Here is a 20,627-nt window from a genome sequence, read left to right on the forward strand (position 1 = left end):
TCGATTTTTTCTTAATATATATTTAATAGTTTGATTACGTTGGTACAAAATTACTGTGACTACTTTTTGTAGATGTGTGCTACTGGTATGTTTGATATTGCTCATATTAATACAATTCCATTTGAAAATCGTCTCAGATAATTTATCTACCTAAAATAATCAAAGTCATTGCCTTACGATTGTATTCAAGATGCTGCTAGACATATATAAGCTTATTGTTGTATAGTATAAATAGTAGTAGTTTCATTATTATGAATAATCACGCGGTTTTATAAATTCCTATCATGCAACTCGACAACCAAGTAGTTCATGTTCTTGTCTTTGGGCCTCAGATTTTTTATCAATAATAGTAACATTAGTTTGTTGTTCAAATAAAATGAAATGGTCCGTTAGCAGTTTTGGCAGTCGAATATCTTAAACTCAAATTACATGGTTGCTACTATATAGGCTTTTTTATTGTTATGCATTCACACAGACTACAGTGTTTCCATATACCTTTTCTCTCCATTCCTTCATTTAAACACCTCACTTTTGTCTTTTAGTAATACAATTCTAAGCATGCATTCAAATCCAACTGTGCCTATAACGAAATCTGGTCGTTATCGTTCAAGTCAGTCATCATCAAATAATCAGACGAATTCGTCTTTGGATGATACCTTCGACGAATTGTATGATGATGAAAAGGAAGAAGAGTGTAAGTAAATTAAATCATGATTGTTCCTGCGAAATGCTGTTGTTTATGTTTTTATGTGTATATTTAACTATCATAATTTAATTGTATGTTATATCATTTACTTAACTCCTTCATAATTTAGAGGGTTGGTTTATATTTTTAGTTGTAATTACAGTTAGTACTGATCTGTAATGTTAATTTATTGATGCTTGTTTTACACTCATAAAGAAGATTTTACTAATATTCAGGAGGGTCCTGAGAACAAAACTCCACCAAAAAAACAGACTTACTGTAATTCGTTGTTACTTAAATTCATACTTGAAGATTCAAACCTAAAATGTTTATAATCTAGCCATAAATACAAGTCTTTTACGTCACGATATTTGATTTCGTGTCAACCAATTTTTTAATATATCTTCTGGAGTATAAATTATAAGATAAACTACTTGATATTTACCAATTTCAGTTGACGATTTATAAACGTAGTTCTCCCCACTGGGCGTTTGGTATCAATCCTAATCTCTAAAGTAGAAAGCTGTGAGAGACTATTGTATTATTTGGTTGGGAGTCTTATTTTGCTTGTTAGCTACAGAATACAAGAAGTTGGAGGGCTCCTTGCGTTACTGTTCAGTTGCAGTCATGTGTCATTTTGGTTGATATGCACGTACTGGTTTGTACTATTTCTTCTTTTCGCTGCGGAATTCAGGTATTTGATTGGAAGTTATTGTTTTTAATGTGACTGCTATGTCAGTTGTTTTTTGGATGCTTCAGTAATGGCTTTAATATCACTATAGTTGGATTGTTAGTGTTTGGATTTGATTGTTTGAGTGGGATATTGGTTTATTTAATAATTAAATGAATTTTGTTTTTGTTCTTCATACTGAAATACTTATTGTTGAAATATAATTTTTACATATAATAGCTTTCTGGTTATGATGTAGTTAACTAAGCTTATTGTTCGACATGTGGTCCTTTTCTTAGTTCTACTAAAGAGCACGGCCTTCATGCTTCACACTTGTTATTACGATCGCCTATTTTCTATCACAGTGAGAAGTATATTTCTAAGGAATCTATTTTCTTTGTTAAAGTTAAACTATGAGTACTTTTGTAGATTTTGTCAAAATTTAAAACAACCAGTATTTCTTAAGTTTACTTATTCTCACTTCTGTATTTCGTTGTTTATTAAGTAGGTTCTGTGCAATCACACGGTTCTGTGATAACACATCTTCTTTCTCAGCTTCGGATCGGAATGGATTTAACTAGAATCACTTTGCCCACATTCATTCTCGAACGTCGTTCTACACTGGAAATGTATGCAGACTTTTTAGCACATGCTGATTTATGGGCTGTTATTCCTAATGCATCAACGCCTCGTGATCGTATGGTTGCTTGTCTTCGGTGGTATTTGTCTGCATTCCATGCTGGCAGACGATCGTCAGTTGCTAAGAAACCTTACAATCCTACATTAGGTGAAATATTTCGCTGTTATTGGCCTTTATCTACAGAGAGTGGAGATGATTCGACAAATGCATCAGAAAAACCACAGGAAAAATTATATAATTCTGGTCCTGTTCCTTGGGCGCCTCACAATTCCGTAGTCTTCTTAGCAGAACAGGTAGGTCTCTACTGTCGTCATATCTTCTGTTGTGGATTCTATTGTTGTCTAAAGCTTTACTAAATAGACATAGAGATTTGAGTTGTCTTCATATGTGTTTTTTAATTCTCTCTATTATGTGATAAAATCTACCGGATTTCTAGAGATCATACTTTCCTGAATATCATGAATTATACGGGTTTTTTTCATAATGTGAGGTATATCAAACTTTTTTCCATTTGTGATTTCGCTGTACTTTCATCACATCAATGCATCTTTTCCTTTCATTTATCCAGTTTTGAAGCTTTAATTAGTACCGATACAAACAAAAATAGCTAGTAGTCGTTGTTCGGGCTGAAAACGTTTCTATTCATTGGTTTGGTTTTTACAAATAGAAGTAAATTTTATTCACTAAACAAAGGTTTACGAAAGCGTTAACTCAGTTTTCAGTTATATGAGACCAGTCACTGTAGACAAACCAAAATATGTATTTTTTGCATTGAGGAAATAAAAGGGCATATACTACATACACCTTCACCTTCAACATAGGGTACTTATTTTTCATATTCAGAATTTTAAATTCTACAGATTTTATAAGTTATAAGTACCAGTTAGTTGTTGTAGTGGTTTATGTGGAAGCTTATAGCGTCGTTACTAGATCGTTCATGAATCAGTCACAATATTATGTGTCTCGTACATGTTATGTGAATAAACATATCGTTAATATGACATTTATTGAAATTCTAATATCCTGTAAGCATGTTCAATACATATTTCATTTTTATCAGCGATACTGATCATCAAACATGTGATATGATCGTATTTCTAAAATGTTTATTTTTTTATATTTCTGCCATTAGGTCTCACACCATCCTCCTATATCCGCCTTTTATGCTGAACATGTTAATAATCAAATAGCTGTAGATGGACACTTGTGGACTAAATCAAAATTTCTTGGTCTAAGTATAGCTGTAGAAATGGTTGGTTCAGCTGTCATATCATTACTAAGTCGTGATGAAGAATATGTGGTTACGTTTCCATGTGGATATGGCAGGTTGGTATACATTTCTGAGTGATTATTTACATTATAGTGTGGATTGGGTTAATCAATCCATTTTTGGGTTGTTTTTTGTTTTACTTGCTGCTTGTCTGAAAAGAAATGATTAATTTCATTTCAGAATACGTAATCCTATCGAAAACTTGTGAATTAATGGGTTTTTTATAATATAGAATCGAGTAAAATAATGTTGTTTAGCTAATTTAAAGTGTATCTTTAGCAGCTAACAACGGACTGTTAAAGCGCAGTTAGGAATCATTAGCATCCACTATAAATATCCCGTATATTTCTAATCTAACTTTTTTCTTTGGTGTGTCAGTCCATGAAACTAAAGTCCGGAAGCTAAGTATCGTATGATTTTCTAAATATAGAACACAATTTGTTTTATTTTGAAATGTTAGCACGAAATTTCCTTTAATTAGGTTATATGATTGATTGAATGAATTTAGTAAACAAATCATGTGATACAAGCTCCTATTGTACGTAGATAGATCAAAGTAAATACTTGCTTTAGTACCGTTTCTCTGTATTATATATACAGTTCTTCATTTTCATCTCTTTTCAAAGGACAAGTCTTTCACTTTTTGTTATAGTTTTAAACTAGCTAGTCATAAATAATTTAAGACCTGGCACATATGTGCACAGATCCAAGTAACTTTACAGTAGTCATAGTAACAGTTAATTTTTGCTGGATTACTCTTTGAAATAGTTTTTGTAAAGGAGTTGAAATATTTAGTTTTATCAAAGCTACCTAATAATAAATTGTAAAATGAACTATTCAGAGTAGATAATTGGTTTATAAAACTCAGTGAAATACAAAAAAAATTTGCTGGTTGGTTGACTTGTTTGGTAATAATAATGAATTGGAACTATCATCTAAGTATGAGATATGCAATCAAGACTAAAAATTATTTATCAGCTTACGAAGCTCATGATACAACTGATGATAATTAAATTCCGACGATTAAATAAAAACGTATATGTATAGATCTGGTCTATTTAAAGTTGTTGTTGAAGAATGCACTTATTTTCCCCTCAAATATACTTGTTATGGAGTCTTGTCATACATCTCATCAATTAGCAAATAATAAGTCATTTCCTATTTCAACTACTATTCCAACCAATTGTTGCCTGTTTTATTTTAATACTAGTTATAAAGGATAGTTTTCATGTTTTAAGTTTAACATTCCTGTTTTTAATTCTTATTTATTTTCACATTTGTGCACGAATAATCGTGTATATTGTTATGCTCGTTTACATTTTATCACAGAAACATTCTCACTGTTCCATGGATTGAATTGGGTGGGAAAACTAGCATCACATGCTTAAAAACTGGCTATATAGCTAATATCGAGTTTCGAACAAAACCTTTTTATGGTGGTAAACGAGATACTTTACGTGCTGAGGTTTTTGGACCTAATGATAAGAAGGCATTTCTTATTGTTGAAGGTGAATGGAATGATAAGATGTTAGCGAAGTGGCCTCATGGTGTAAGTGAAAGAAAAAAAACAAAAAAAAAAGCAGTTTTCCAAGTTGTTCTTTCACCTTTTTTATTATTTTGAGTTTAATGCACTATACTGTGATCAATGGTTGGCTGATTTCATCTAACCTGCAGTTGTATTGTTTCAGTGGATGTTAGTAAGTAAGCGACAAAAGGTTCGCTCTTCCTATGGAATAATTTCAAACATAGAGAAATCATAAATGGAAGGTTTAGTAACCTTATGAGGAAGGCTCTTAATTCAGTCAGTCAGTCAGCTACAACGTAGGACTAGGCACATATATGCATCGGTCCAAGTTGCAATACGGCATTAGCACAGCAAGATGAACACCGGATTCATATAAGTAGTTAATTTAGAGGTGGTAATATATAAAAGAAAGATTGCATATAAGGATATAGTACAGGAAGAAAGAATTAGTTCGTAGAAAGAAAGATATGAAGCGAATTTTGATCTCTTAGTTTAAGGGAAGACAGAGAGTGTATACACCGACGCCATTGTGATCGATTCTCAGCCATGTAGTCCGTATCTGTCATCATGGCTCGAAGTTAGTGACTTCAAGGACTGATGCCACGTTTTGGTTTGGCCAACCCTGACTTTCTTCCAACCATCTCCAACACCGGTTAGCATTGCACGTCGTGGGAATCGGTGTTCAGGCATACGCAACACATGATCCAACCATCTCAGTCGATGAAGATTCACAATCTCATCAACTGATTTACCATCATTCCCTAATACCCTGAGTCTAACCTAATATTACTTACCTGGTGATCCCAGCAGATGAAAGCAATATTTCTAAGGTATCTGTGGTCAAATACTAATAGCTTACGAGTATTTTCAACTCTCAATGGCCACGTTTCGCATCCGTAACATAGAACAGAACTGCCGTCTTTTATTTGACAGACCGATATCCCATAGGTGACGTATGTTGGAAAAAGTCAAACGGGCTTTCTGAATCCATGCAAAGCTTTCGTCAGACACCAACCTATTAAAGCTGATCAGTCTTCCAAGATAAGTGAAGTTGCCAACGCGTTCGACCACTTCACTCCCTATCCTTAGTTCAGGTGTTGACGCAGACCAGTCTTAAGGCAACAACTTGCATTTAGAGGGAGAGAAGCGCATTCCAAACATTCTGGCATTGTCGCTCAGTGCTACCAAAAGACTCTGTATTTTATCAGCTACTCCACCCAATAGGACTATGTCGTCTGCGTATTCTAGGTCGATAGGTAGACCTCCTGGATGGAGATCAATACCCGAGAATTCAGTAGACGAGAATGTTATTTCAATTAGTAGATCTACGATGAAGTTAAACAAAAATGGAGAAAGTGGACTGCCTTGACGGACACCACTTGAGGTTGCAAAGACAGATGACAGCTCGCCATAAGCTCTGACACGACTGGTAACGTTCTAGTAAAGAACCTTCACGAGGTTTATGTACTTCTGTGGTACGCCTTTCAATGACAGACACTGCCACAGAATCTCGCGGTCTACCGAGTCAAATGCTGCTTTCAAGTCAAGAAAGACCACCATTGTCGGACGCCGATAAATATGCCTGTGTTCTAGAATCTGACGAATGATGAATATGTGGTCGATGCAGCCACGTCCAGTTGTGAAGCCAGCTTGATTCTCTCGTGTTTGCAGTTCACGAGTCTACTTTAGGGGCACGATAGTTATTTTGGTTAGTATTTTAGATGCTATGTTAGTCAAACTAATCCCTCTATGATTATCACAGGATGATTTTGATCCGTTCTTTTATATTGGGACAATCAGTTATGGTGACCAGTCAGAGTGGATTACGTCCAACTCGCAGCTTTTAGCTAAAATATTAGTCAACCTAATCGCTAAAATTGGACCACCATCTTTAACGACCTCCAGCCAATCCATCTGGACCAGCTGCTCTTCCTCGTTTCAGATTAGCTTTAGGTTTCTGAACTTCAGCAAGAGTTGGGGGACCTACTTCAATGTTCTATTCGAGTTGTCTGGAAATGGTGGGTGGTTGTAGAGTAGCTGAAGGCCAGCTGAACTGTTCTCTAAAATGTTCGGCCCATCGTTCTAAACGTCTGGACTAGGAGCAGATGTGAGTGTCGTCTTTTTCCGAGATGTTGTCACTTACACTTGACTTATTAATTCCAGTGTCTTGTATTAGTCTGTAGTACTGTCTTCTGTTCCTTATAGCCTCCACCTTTTCCATCTCTTTTGCTTTCGTTGCCCACCACTGCTCACGGTCGTTCCTTTGACTTCTGCTTAACCTAGATTTGATTTGTTTACGCTCTTCATCGTGTTCAGAGCCTGATGGGATGAGTACGAGAATCCATCAGTGCAATAGACCTTGAAGGAATCCATTGGTTTTTTGTAACCCTGTGTTTTAAATCACTAATCGATGTCACTGCTGTTTCCACAGCTGCTTATATATCATTCCAAGCAACCTGTGGGTCAGTTTCGTTTCCAGAACTACTAAAGTGTGACCTCAGTTGTTCCTGGAACTTACTTTTTGTTTTCTCATTACTCAATTCAGTTCTATTGGGTCTTTTTAGTGTGGCTTTTTTGCATACAGTAAGGCTATTTCAGATGCGTTCCTATATTAGAGCATGGTTAGAGTCCAAGCAGGTATTCCAGAATGAGCGACAATCTTCTATCAACCCACTCCAACGATGACTGGTGCCAATATGGTCTATTTAAGTCAATTTTTGGTTTGGTGCAGGTGGTCGCCATGTTAGACGATGTCTCTCCTTATGCTTAAAATTTGTGTTTGCTAAAAATAAACGATTGTCTGATCATAGTTACAGCAGACGATCACCATTATCTGTTTGCTGTGCCGGAATACCAAAATACCCATCTAGATGTTTTTCTGTTTGGTTTGAGCTACCTATCTGGGCATTAAAGTCACCTACTACAAGTACTATGTCTGAACGTTTAGCTTTCTGAAGAAGTTCAGATAGCTTTCTGTAAAATTCATCTTTCACTTCACCTGAGCTGCAGTCGGTGGGAGCGTAAGCAGAAACGACAAAAAGGCAACGACATGTGTCTCTATCCTTCCGAGTTCTTACGGAGCCGTTTAGCCGAACACCACATTAACGACTGTTAACGGGGATCCACTCTAACAGTGCTTGTTCCACCCTCATGCTTAGTGCTATCCTTACTCCTGTCAGTCCACGAGAGCTGGCCGTCGGGTCACCAGATACTCGGAGGGTGTATCTCGTTGGCTCTCCGTTTCGCTGAGGTGAGGTCAAGTGAATGACCACACTGGGATCCTGTATGCGTGTTTCAGAGACACAGCATACATCAATGGTACGAGATTCTAGGATTCTAACCAAGGAAGCCTGTTGACCGATTTGACATAGGGTGCGTATGTTGAAGGCTCCAATGTGTAGTTTTGTGCGAGGTTTTAGTAGACCTGGAACAGTGTTTTGAGCACTAGAATCGTTGGCTATGGTGACACTTGAGGAGGAAGCCGAAAAAGGAAGGTTAGAGGTGAAAGTCGATGTAGGAGGAGTAATAGGAAGTGAAGACCGAGGTTGATTAGGAATACAGTGGTCTTGAGTGCTGTTAGAGGTATGAGGGCGGTTATCACTTCCCGGTTGCCCACACCGTGGAAGGGTTCTTCTGGAGGTACCTGAAAAGGAAATTCGATTAGAAGTGGTCTTAGTGACCTGAGAGCGTAACCACAATGCCCAAGGGACAATTGCTTGAGGTCAGTCACACACGACCTTTTTTCGAGTAATTTTTGTGTTAGCTCTGTACTTGTCGAGACCTTACCGCCGGAGGCGGATATCCGTGGGATAAGGCGAGGTGTGCATTTTTAGGGTCTACCATTTCTTACCCCACCCCTCCTTGTGGGAAGACAGCGTCGCTGTTATGCTGGTCATCTGAGGGAAACATCTTACTGTCGTCACACCTCTGCACAGTCAGCAGTATGACTTCGCCTTCGGACCTTGGGTTTGCTGCTTTTAGTCTTACCGTTCTTCAACAGACCTGTCTGGCATGGTAGGACCTTGATGAACGATTGTTCCAGCCAGTATAACCTATCTGGTTCATCACGATAAGCAAGCACGACCACCACGTCAAGATAGCGACAACAGTTGGGAGGTTCTTAATTGATTGTATAGGCATTCTAGAAGTATAAAATCAGTCAGGCTTAAGTATATATAACTTGTTAATGTTAGTATTTGGAAGCGAGTGAACAAAAGACTACTAAATCTTTAAGTCAATCAAACTCCTGTGTCAGTCATCAAGCACAGAATTACTGCAATCTTACACAAAGAAATGTAAATCTTCAGGTAAGTGTCCATAATTTTGTTCGCTTAGGCGATAAAAAGCCCCATTTCCTTTTTAAGTCATTAATTCGATTGTTTACAGTGTTATACTACTCAATTTTTCTGGTCACGTGGTTCGATGAGGATTTTACCTGTAGTTATTATTTAGTAATCGACCTATCTGTACTTTTTGTTATAGGTCATTTATGATCATATACATAAAATTCAGATGTCTTTTAGGAATTTTTTTTAATATTGTAGAAAAATGAGTTATTCATTGATACCCGTAACCTACCAACTGTAAGAAAACATGTCCTTCCTCGATCTCTCCAAGAAGAAAATGAATCAAGACGGTTCGTTAATGTGATTTCGTTTGTTAGTTTATCTATTATGGTAATTGATATATATATATATATATATATATATATATATATATATATATATATATATATATATATATATATATATATAAGAGAGAGAGAGAGAGAGAGAGAGAGTATTAGTAGGGAATTTCGCATAACATGCATTTACTTTTTGCCGTTCGTAAAGTAAGTTAGAATATGGAGATTAAATACTGTCTCTGGGAAACATATTAATAAAATAGTTACTAATGTAGTGCTCAACCACGTTGATTGTCGTCTGAATAATTTTAAACTTTCCTATTTTATAAAACTGGGAAACATATGTTATGGAAACTATTCTTCATTTAATTTATCATAATTCACCTAACTGTTCTTCGTCATTCTAAAAATTTCTCAGTTGGTTACTGTTATAACTTGTGAACCTGTGTGCCCTGTTTATTGTACAACACAACGATTCCGACAATCAGAGAGCAGCGAACTACCAACCGGACAACTGACTCATAAGACACGTGCGAGCAGCCTAGGGTCCTGATTGGTCCTGCTTTCCGCCTAGCCCAGCCAGTTGAGTCCAGAACGCCAATCTCAGCCTCTGCAATATGAATCATTTATTTCAAACATACTGAGTTCATATACCAATCAAACAAACCACAAAGTACCATAAAATAGAAAATAACATTTGTACAATATTTGGCCAAAAGTGGCTGTTAATGTGGGAGGTAGTGATTAACATACAGGGAATAATTCAAGAATGGTAAATGGTATAATAATAGTTCATAGATCAAAATAAAACTCATAATAAGAGGGACATGAATATGGACAGTCTAGTTACATAACAATTACACGATAAAAATACACTCATAGTAATGGTCCATAAATGGATCCCAAAAATTACCATTCATTATTCTTATCGGGATATAACAATTACAGTTAGTTATTATCTGGCTAACTTATGAATAGTTTACACATTAACACTTCTCAAACAAAAGTTCAACATAAAGTCTTACCTTACACTTATTATTTATCTTCTTAACTCTTTCTGCTTGCTTATTTTGTTATTACATTCACTAGTGTTTCATAGTGTGACAACTTGTAACCTACGTATTCTGACGGATGATGTTATTATCTGATTCTTATCATTCATCATTATTTAGTTTTATGTTATTTTCAAGATTTTTTCGATACTCAATCAACTCAAAGAGATAATCGAAGGGCTTTGTGCTATCTTTAGTTTCTTCTAGTAGGTTGTATGATTTGTTGCTTTTTCTTTTAAGCCTTGACTGTTGAGATCGTGGAAGCGTTCCTGCCGTTCACGACAGAATTTGTTACTAATGATTTCAGTATAAAAGCGTTTAATCTTTTATATCATAACTTCAGCATAACATAAAGTAAGGTTTCTTTGAAACGTGTAAACATATTTTTCATTCAGCATACAGTTTGTTGAGAAATAAAGACAATAAATAATATTTGATAGGATTTCGGTCATCTAGTTACATGTTGTCATGTATAAACTAACAATATGAGTGGATTAGTGATTTTCTGTAAATGACGACGTTAATCAGTGAACGGATAGTTAGTCTATCAAAATTATGAAATCGATGAGTTCAGCTACACAAATGTCTTTTATATGTTTAGTTATCTTCTGTTATGATTGATTCCGTTACCTATACATAAGTACACGGCTACCCGGATGAAATTTTATAAGTTAGTCAAGAAGCTTTTTTATATTACTTTGCTATTTTGTAATGAATCGTAAAGTATTCAGTACAGTAGGCTGGGAGGAATTACTTTATTCAATGTACATTTCCTAAATTCTTTTCAACATTTGTGTAGATTGTGGGAGGAAGTGACATATAATTTAAAAGTGGGTAATATCGATGCAGCATCAGATGCTAAACATCGTTTGGAACAGCGACAACGAGATTTAGCTCGACAGAGAAGAGACTCAAAACATACATGGACACCAAAATACTTTCGTGAAGAGGGAGAAAACTGGATTTATAGACATCCTTTAATTCAACGCCTACATCAATCACTCAATCAAAATAGTTCTCCCACTGAACCACGAGCAATCTCCAAAAATACGAATTTAGCATGTTCACCGGATATAGTTGTTAATCCAGTTTCTTGCAACAACGCAATAACCGATTCTCCTCAGATAGTCCATGCTACTACAACTAATTCTTCAATCCCTATAATTGAATATTTCCCCAGTCCATAGTTTATAACTTCATATGATTTTTAGAAATTACAGTTTTTTTCCGGTTTATCACAATTAATGTAAAGCTCGACAATAATATTTGTTTTGCTCAAAGTGGAGATAATATGAATTTTTAAGATCTTTTTCCCTTTAATATCTTTTTTTTTTACATTTCATTGTCTTTGTTCTCCGCACTTATTTGTGTTTCTTTCAAAACCAGTTTCATGGACGATTTTGAATGCACATTTCTCTAGTGGTTTTACACATCCTCTCTCCTCTATCTATAATTTCTTAAATGGTGCTCGGATTGATTACATATTCATTCCATAATAATCATAATGCAAACGATATTATCCCCCTTTTGGTTCTCTATTCATCTCGCTTTTTTTTCCGTTATATTTCACTTCTAACATTCAATTCTGTTATTTATTGTTTGCTTCTCTAGTTTGATTTTTATTTTGAAACTTTTATTAAAATGGATGCATTGTACTACCATATTTTTCTTTCCCATTTACTTTCATCGTTTTTTTCCTTTTAAGCTTCCTATAACTTGTTCGCTTGTTTGTTACTTTCCTTCTGTACAAAGAAAGTCAGCAAGATGTATTAAATGCTCTGACCGTAGAATAGTTACATGTGTGTGTAAACAAGGGTCCTACTATTTCTCTGTATGATCATATTTGTTATGTACTATATAATTTGTGTTAACCTGTCGAGGTCGATAACTATTTTCAGTATTTAAACTTTTCGAATGTTTGATTCTATTTTTGCTAACTCATCGTTTTCTCAAAAATCGGAGTTACAGCCGTTACTCTTGTTTTCCATTTTAAATATAGCTGTTTACAGAGATATGACTCCACTCGACTTATATCAAGTATAATATAGATATATTCTGCTTTGTCTCAATAAACACTGTAAGAGTAGATTTGTTTAGATAGTTCAGTGCATTCAAATTACATAACTAAATACGTTTACTGTACACATTAGCTTAAGAGTCGATAGTTATCATAGAAGTGATTTAATTATACGAAAATGCACTTTTGATAAAAGATGTGGTCTTGATGCGGCTGTTGATGATCTTTGGAAAATACTACCACGTACTGGATATCTGCGATTAGTGTAGTTTCTGCAAGACACATCAGAAAAAGCTTAACCATGAGACAATACAGGAAACGGATAGTGGATTGATCTATAACCACCGATGAAACTATTTCAACGCTATGGCTGCTTTCCATTGATTCGGTATGACAGGTAACTTGTTGAAACAAAAGACGGAAAAACTAACAATGTAGGGGAAATTATTGTATTTCCAGATAGTCTACTTATGTTCAGAAATATGCTAGTCGCTTTGTGTATGAAAAAGTAAATTTGTGGTAGAAATTGTAGTCCACATTTTAACTTGCAGGTCAAAGTATAAAAATTGTCCAAGACTAATGCGATTACTGAAGAGCTAGAAGTGTGGCTCAGGTCCTTAGTATATTAGAGTTCATCGAACTTAATGTGAAACATCCTATAAGTAAGGCCAGTTTTGGAAACATTACTACTACTATGACACGATCGTACGTTACCCGTACTAACCTCTTTCTGACTAACAGCGTAGTCCAGATGTATTCAGTATTTTTAAAAAGAAAATGTGGATATATATTGCGAGGCAAAAGAAGCTAGATAGAACATGCTATTCATTGATAAATGATATGGATGCAGCTAGTCAAAGCAAACAAATTCGTATGACCTGAGAGCTGCAGATGAAAGAGGTATACTTCAGAGTTAACCCGACGCGATCTCGTGATTCTACTTCGACGTTGAGTGCCATACCTAATAAAGTCAGATTTGGCCTCTCATTTTCACATCACATGTTAAGGTTGGTTCATCGAATAGCACAGCAGATTGATGGTTATGTGAGGTATTGTCTTTAGGAGTAAAATCACTGTAGGATGACGTGATCATACGTCAAGAGATCTATACAACCACACAGTTAAGATCAGAAGGATCACTTCCGGAAAGTGGTGTTTACTAGAACGTCGTAGTTGAATGTCTCTGAAATATCTAATGGAGGAATCAATGTGCTGGTTTTCTGAGTTTCTTTTTCTTTCTTTGAATATATCGATACTGCTTAACTATAATTGGTCGCAAAGAATTCTCACCAATATCCTGACAGGTTGTTGTTCCAGCCTTACGATCGTTTTGAGTATTATTCTTTCTCCAAGCCGTACCATCGGACCTTACGGCTGCGACAATGTGCCAGAGCAGGCAGTTTGTTCAACAAACCCGAAAGTGCACTGAAAATCTTATTCGATGCTTACCATGGGAATCTAATTTCACCACAGATAACACTGACACAGAGTTTTCCGATTTATACCACGATGTGTTGCATTGTCTTGACTGCACTTCCACAATTATTAACCAAGTGATTAATAATGCTAAAATGGGGCCAAAATATTTTTGAGCGGAAGCACCGCTACCACATGCAACATGACGTATATTCGCCTCAGAGTATGCTTACCGTGATTGACAGAGATGATTTACCCAACGCAAGTATCTCATGGAGAATAAGACCTTAGATAGTAAAAACTCAGACTTATCAATGCTCCGACTTTTCAAATGTTGCATGAAATCAAATACTCTTAGTACAACCAGGTTCTACATAGTTAACAGCAACATTATATTCAACTATGATACTATTTATCAACAGTTCAACCACTTTTCTCTATGCTAGACCACAAAACCGAAAGTTCTATCAATACGATTCTATTGTTGACACCTTAGCATCTATCCATAATTGATCTCACATCTACCACAACTACCCCAAAAAGGTCCCATAACTGTAAAACTGATGGCGAAATGCCATCAGTCGTGGTGTACGGTAGCAGAGATTTACCGTTATTCATTTTACAACTGGAATATGAAACTTGTCAATGTGTATGGAAAACATCGCTTATCTCTCATAGTTTGAAAACGGGATCATGAAGAGATATTAGTGACTATAGGCCCTTTAACAAGACATCTGTGCTATCACGAATCATGAAAAAAGATTCACACAGAGCTAATATCATTCTTACTTTCGGGAAGCATCATCTACCTATCTCAACATGGGTTTTTGACTGTGTAGGGCCAGTGAAATTCCACTGGGCCCTAGCCTAATCATCCGGCAGTTAGGTCATTGAGTATCAAACCGGTCATCGATCCTCGCCAAGGTCAAGGACAACCAACGCGCATCAGTTAATTGTACGCCATGGACTGGCCCATGCGGCGGGGGTCTTACCTTCGCTTGTATTTACTTTAACTAATATAATTCTGTAATAAAGTCCTTTGTGTTGTACAGTCTTCAAAGCATCTATAATACCTTGATACGTCAATCAGGCAATCGACGTAAGGTACTGACCGCAATGTGTGACTTTGACGTTTGCTAGTTCGTCACACCATTCCCGTCTAATTCAAGTAGGCCTCCAATCATTTCGACATAGATCATCTACGTTGGTGATCTACAACTGAACGCATATGCTCCACATTACTTTGAAATTTTTCATCAAATTACCCGGCGAAGTGATATTGGTTAATCAGCAATAATTCTATGCTTCGATTTTAGTAGGGCCTTCGATAGTATCTCACACAACTTTCTTATAAAACTGTCCTTATTAGGTATGCTGAATCTCACTTCATCTTTGTTCAAATCTTTTTATCAGAACTTAGCCGAACGGTTCGCTTTAGATCTTGCTACTCCAAGCCTATGAATGCAACAAGTGGGGTTATACAAAGAAGTGTGATTGATCTATTACACTCACTTCTTTCGAATAATGATGTTTACATCTTTTCGATACGGTAAACCCTTCGTTTTTGATGATGGCCTAGAAATCGTTTATTAATTCTCGTGTTCTACCAAAGAAACCTACACTTCATCGGTAATCCAAGATGACATAAATAACTTTTAAGAATGGCCTGTTCCTTGAAATCTGCCAATTAATGTTGACAAAAGTGGGTTTATTTACATTGGCCGAGCTTTAACCTAAATCTGGCTATACACAAACATACAATGAAACCTCTCAACACTGTTCATTATTCGAGTTTGATTTAAAGCAACAGTTTCAACTTTTCCGAACACACTGCATCTCAAGCATCTAAAGCAAAGAAGCTTATTGGATCATTAATGATGAATCTTAATAAGAACAACATATATAAGCTGAGGTCTAAATTGATTTCACTGAGTTTGTCAGTATCTCAGAAAAAGGCTGTATTTAACTGTTTTGATGCTGTTTTCCCATTTTTCGTGTGCTTTTTTCAGCTTCAATTTCATATTGGCCACAAGCAAGAGGTGATATGAAACTATGTCGGCTCCTTACATAGTTTTCATCCCGCCCACGGATCTTCCGAAATTTTTGTTGGTGCAGATGTTGTCGATTTAGTTCTCTGTGGTGTGATCTGGTGGAATCTATGTACTTACTTACATACTTACTTACTCCTGTTACTCCTAATGGAGCAAAGGCCGCCGACCAGCAATCTCCAACCCACTCTGTCCTGGGCCTTCTTTTCTAGTTCCATCCAATTCTTGTTCATTTTTCTCATGTCTATCTCCGTTACCCGGCGTAATGTGTTCTTTGGTCTTCCTCTCTTCCTTTGGCCTTGAGGATTCCATGTTAGGGCATGTCTTGTGACGCAGTTGGGTGCTTTCCTCAATCTGTGTCCTATCCACTTCCAGCGCCTCTTCCTAATTTCTTCCTCCGCTGGGATCTGGTTTGTTCTCTACCACAGTTGGTTGTTGCTAATAGTGTCCGGCCAACGGATCCGAAGCATTTTGCGTAGACAACTGTTAATAAACACCTGTATTTTCTGGATGATGGCTTTCGTAGTTCTCCAGGTTTCCGCCCCATACAGTAGAACTGTCTTGACATTTGTATTGAAAATCCTTACCTTGGTGTTGGTTGACAGTTGCTTTGAGTTCCAGATGTTCCTCAGTTGTAAATATGCTGCTCTTGCTTCACCGATCCGCGCTTTCACATCCGCATCAGATCCACCATGTTGATCAATGATGCTGCCCAGATAAGTAAAGGTTTTTACATCTTCCAAATCTTCTCCGTCAATTGTGATTGGGTTGGTGCATGCTGTGTTGTATCAGAGGATCTTGCTTTTTCCCTTGTGTATATTGAGACCTGCTGCTGCTGAGGCTGCTGCCAAACTGTTCGCTATCTCCTGCATTTGTTGTTGCAATTGCGATAGGAAAGCCAGATCATCTGCGAAGTCTAGATCATCCAGCTACATCCTAGATGTCCAATGTATCCTGCGTTTCCCTTCAGATGTTGACGTCCGTGAGTGCTGCTTCGATATTGAGTGGGTTCAGTGGGGCTGGTCGATTCAAAAGTTCTTTGAAGTGTTCTACCCACCTGTTTCGTTGTTCCTCAATGTTGGTGATTACCTTGCCTTCCTTGCTTTTCACAGGTCGTTCTGGTTTGCGGTGATTTCCAGACAGTTCCTTTGTTGTGTCACACAGTTGTCTCATGTGTCCTTCTCTTGCAGCCTTTTCTGCAGTCATTGCTAAATCTTCCACATGTTTACGTTTGTCAGTTCTAATGCTCCTCTTCACTTGCTTGTTTACTTCTGTTTATTCAGCTCGTGCCTTGGCTTTCTCTGCTCTTGTTCGACTGGTATTGATTGCTGCTTTCTTGTTCCTCCTTTCTTGAATCTTATCCAGTGTATCAACAGTGATCCATTCCTTGTGATGTTGCTTCTTGTGGCTAAGGACCTCATGGCATGTTGAAGTGATTGCTTCCTTGATCCCCGTTCAGTTGCTCTCCATAGTAGTTCGTTCTCCATTGAGTAGATCATGAAAGTCCTGGAATTTATTGCTGAGGACTATCTTGAATTTGTTGAATTTGTCAGTATCCCGAAGAAAAGCCGTATTGAACTTTTGTGATATTGTTTGCCCCATTATCCAGTACTTCTCGAGTTTCAATTTCAGCTTGGCGACCAGCAAATGATGATCTGATTTTATATCAGCTCCTACCTTGATTCGCACGTCCTCCTGAACGTTTTGTTGGTGCAGATATGGTCGATTTGGTTTTGCGTGGTGTTATCCGGTGAAGTCCAGCCTGTAGTAGAATTGATCTTTAGCGTCTTCATTGTAGTCGTTGGTAGGCGCATAGCATTGGATGATGTTCATTGAAATGCCCTCTTTCTTTGTTTTGAAGGAGGCTTTGATGATCCTTGGTCCATGAGATTCCCATCCTATAAGTGTATTTTGTGCTTGTTTGGACAGCATCAATACGACTCCTTGTGTATGTGGGGCATTTTCTTCTTCATGGCCGGAGTATAACAGAAGCTGTTTTGAAGTTGTTGTCCATCTTGTATCCAATGTGTTTCACTGATCCCGAGCGCCTCTAGGTTGTATCTCCTAATTTCTGCAGCAATTCGGAAGGCTCTCCCGGTGTCCCACATTGTACGAACATTCCATGTACCTAAATAAATGGTTGCTCTGGTTGTCAGAAGGGGCATCGGCCTCGTGACTACCGAAGGAACTCGGCTTTCATCATGAGGCGTAATCGTTCTCCTAAATGAAGACCTTCTGGCACCCAGGGCAGAGTTTAAAAGGTTTGAATAATTTTTTCTGGTTAGCGTTTTTTTGGCGAGTTAGTTTTCTACGGGATGGAGTCGCTAACCCCATGCCCAACCGTCCTCCTTTATCCGGGCTTGGGACCGGTAGTAGCCCCCGGAGGGACTCCAGGCGGAGTGGTGGAATCTATGTAGCTTTGTTTATAGGTCTGTGAGAAGAAATAGTGTCATCCATATCCATTTCATTGAATGCACATAAATATGTAAATACCTTCCCTTTCTCGTTCTTTTCTCCCAATCCGTCCCGCAACATGATGTCTCTTTACTCATTGTTGTCCACTCCGTCTTCAGTGTTTAGGTTTACAATCAGGGTGGTCTGGTCCTTTCCCAAGCACTTTGCTACGACAGACTTCAGCCTCTAATTGAACTGATCTTTGTCATCTTCATTGACGGATGCTTAGCACTTGATAGCATACTTTGTGATCCATTTCTAATTTGTTTTGAAAAATGCTTTGGTGATTTTGGATCCGTGAGATCCCTATTCTAAGAGTGCTTTTCATGCTTTTTTGTACAACGTCTAAGCGATACTCTGGGTGTGTATAGATTTTTCCTCCTCGTGACTGGAGTACAGCTTTCGTTGTTCAGCTTCGGTCCAATGCGTTTCGCTGACTCCGAGAAATAAGAAGTTGTATCTCCTCATTTCCATAGCTATTTTGGTTGGCCCTTCTAGTCTCCCAAATATTCCGAAAATCCCATTTAACTATGCCAATAGTTGATTTGGTTCTCAGGTGATGCTTCTGACTGGTGATTTACGCAAAATATTGGCTTTATCATGAGACGTTATAATTCTTCTGAGTGAAGATCCCTCAAGTGCCAAGGCAGAGCTGAAACGGCTCAAATAATTTTTTATTTATGCATTTCTTAAGCAAAGTTGTTTCACATGGATATATATGCATCTCTAACACATCTCATTTACTCGGTCTCGAGACAAAATATAAAACTAGAAGCGCTCCAGCAGGAGTCTTATTGTTATTGTAGTAGTGTGAAATATAATTGTTTAAGATGTACAAAATATGAGCAAATAACACGTTTGCTAATTTTATGTTCCTTAGATTTTGTTAAACCGTCTTCGGTGACACTTATGTTAAGTGGTGTGGCTAACAACTATTTTCAGCGCTTGATATTGCCGGGGGAATAAGGTTTTGTCACTGATGAAATAGATTTTATTTAGGCTTATGTATGCGTTATACGTAGTTTTCGCACCTCATAGTCATGCAAAAGTCTTATGAGTCTCATGAGCTATGGAGTTTTTTGGTATATTATTATCCCACCGCTTATTATCCTTCTATAGCACAGTGATAATAGTCTTACGTCTTAAAGTTGATCTTCATCAGTTCTGTAAAACGATAAATTGTAAACAAGTTCTATTTTTCCGAAAAACCCTCATTTTTTGGAGAAAACGGGTAAGACAGTGTTGTGAGTACAATGATTTTGGCGAACGTACACCTTAAACAGTGTGGAAAAAGACCAAAAGTTCTCATGCTCAGCTTTCTTTAAACGAGGTAAAGTATAACTTAGGATAATTAGTCACCCACAAGCAGTTGTCGCTGAACAGTTTTCAAGATAATTTCGCAATATATAAATAGCGAGATGACAGCTTGAGATACTGGTCGTACTATTTTTGAACCAAAGACCAGAAATAACGATTTTTTGCATAATTTGACAAATGATACTTTTCTCAGTGGACGGCTTATATATGAAACTTGATAAACACGTACTCACCCAAGGATTCCTATCTCCCTCTTGGAGCGGCTGTGTCTGATGTTTGTACCATATTGTACTAAGGTTATCACAACCGCTAATCTGAAACCATTTCATACATTGTCTATTATCAATTACGTTTCCCCACTTATTCTTTCATTTTCGTCTGTTCACACTGTTCTCATCATCAGCTAATCAACATATCTATTTATTTCTTGAAACAGTAGTCTTCTCTAAGCACTCAAATTATCACTTTACTATTTTTCTCAAAGTGACTAACCACGAGCTACGAAATCAGTTAGGAGACTGAAATTCAAGCCGTACAAAGAGTGCCTCAAATCACTTAAATTTGGCCCATTAGAGGATAGGTCTATGAAATTCTAAACACTCCTTAGCATCACCTTGCATAACTACTTAAACTCTGTCCTAACACAAAAGCCTAGGGGCGATACTCTGAAATGGAAGACACAAAACACAAGAACGGACTTCAGGGATACGTTTCTACTTTTAACAAGTGTTTTAACAGTCAAATTCACTAGTCGATCTTAGCTACATCATCAACAAAAATCTGGATACGCAGGACTGCAGTTTCATCCTAGTATGAAACTCAAATTCTGGAATTTGCTGCAGCTGGCGCATTCTAAAACACTTGAAATATTCTAACGGATCAAGGACAGTACCTGGCTGTAACTTACTA

The 20,627-nt window shown here is 37.2% G+C and overlaps 1 protein-coding gene across 1 annotated transcript in view; it reads left to right on the top strand.

Moving 5' to 3' along the window:
• The window catches only part of OSBPL9 (Oxysterol-binding protein- protein 9), a 50,280-nt gene extending 37,400 nt beyond the window's left edge, over nucleotides 1-12,880 (top strand). Inside the window, exons 7-11 of the mRNA XM_051211367.1 lie at nucleotides 30-694; nucleotides 1,861-2,288; nucleotides 3,128-3,321; nucleotides 4,595-9,426; nucleotides 11,266-12,880. Coding sequence (XP_051071423.1) covers nucleotides 559-694; nucleotides 1,861-2,288; nucleotides 3,128-3,321; nucleotides 4,595-4,886 — 1,050 coding nt within the window. The 5' untranslated portion in view covers nucleotides 30-558 and the 3' untranslated portion in view covers nucleotides 4,887-9,426; nucleotides 11,266-12,880. The remainder of the gene's footprint in view (nucleotides 1-29; nucleotides 695-1,860; nucleotides 2,289-3,127; nucleotides 3,322-4,594; nucleotides 9,427-11,265) is intronic.
• Nucleotides 12,881-20,627: the final 7,747 nt, after the last annotated feature.

Source organism: Schistosoma haematobium, chromosome ZW (assembly GCF_000699445.3).
Source record: "Schistosoma haematobium chromosome ZW, whole genome shotgun sequence".
NCBI lineage: Eukaryota > Metazoa > Platyhelminthes > Trematoda > Strigeidida > Schistosomatidae > Schistosoma > Schistosoma haematobium.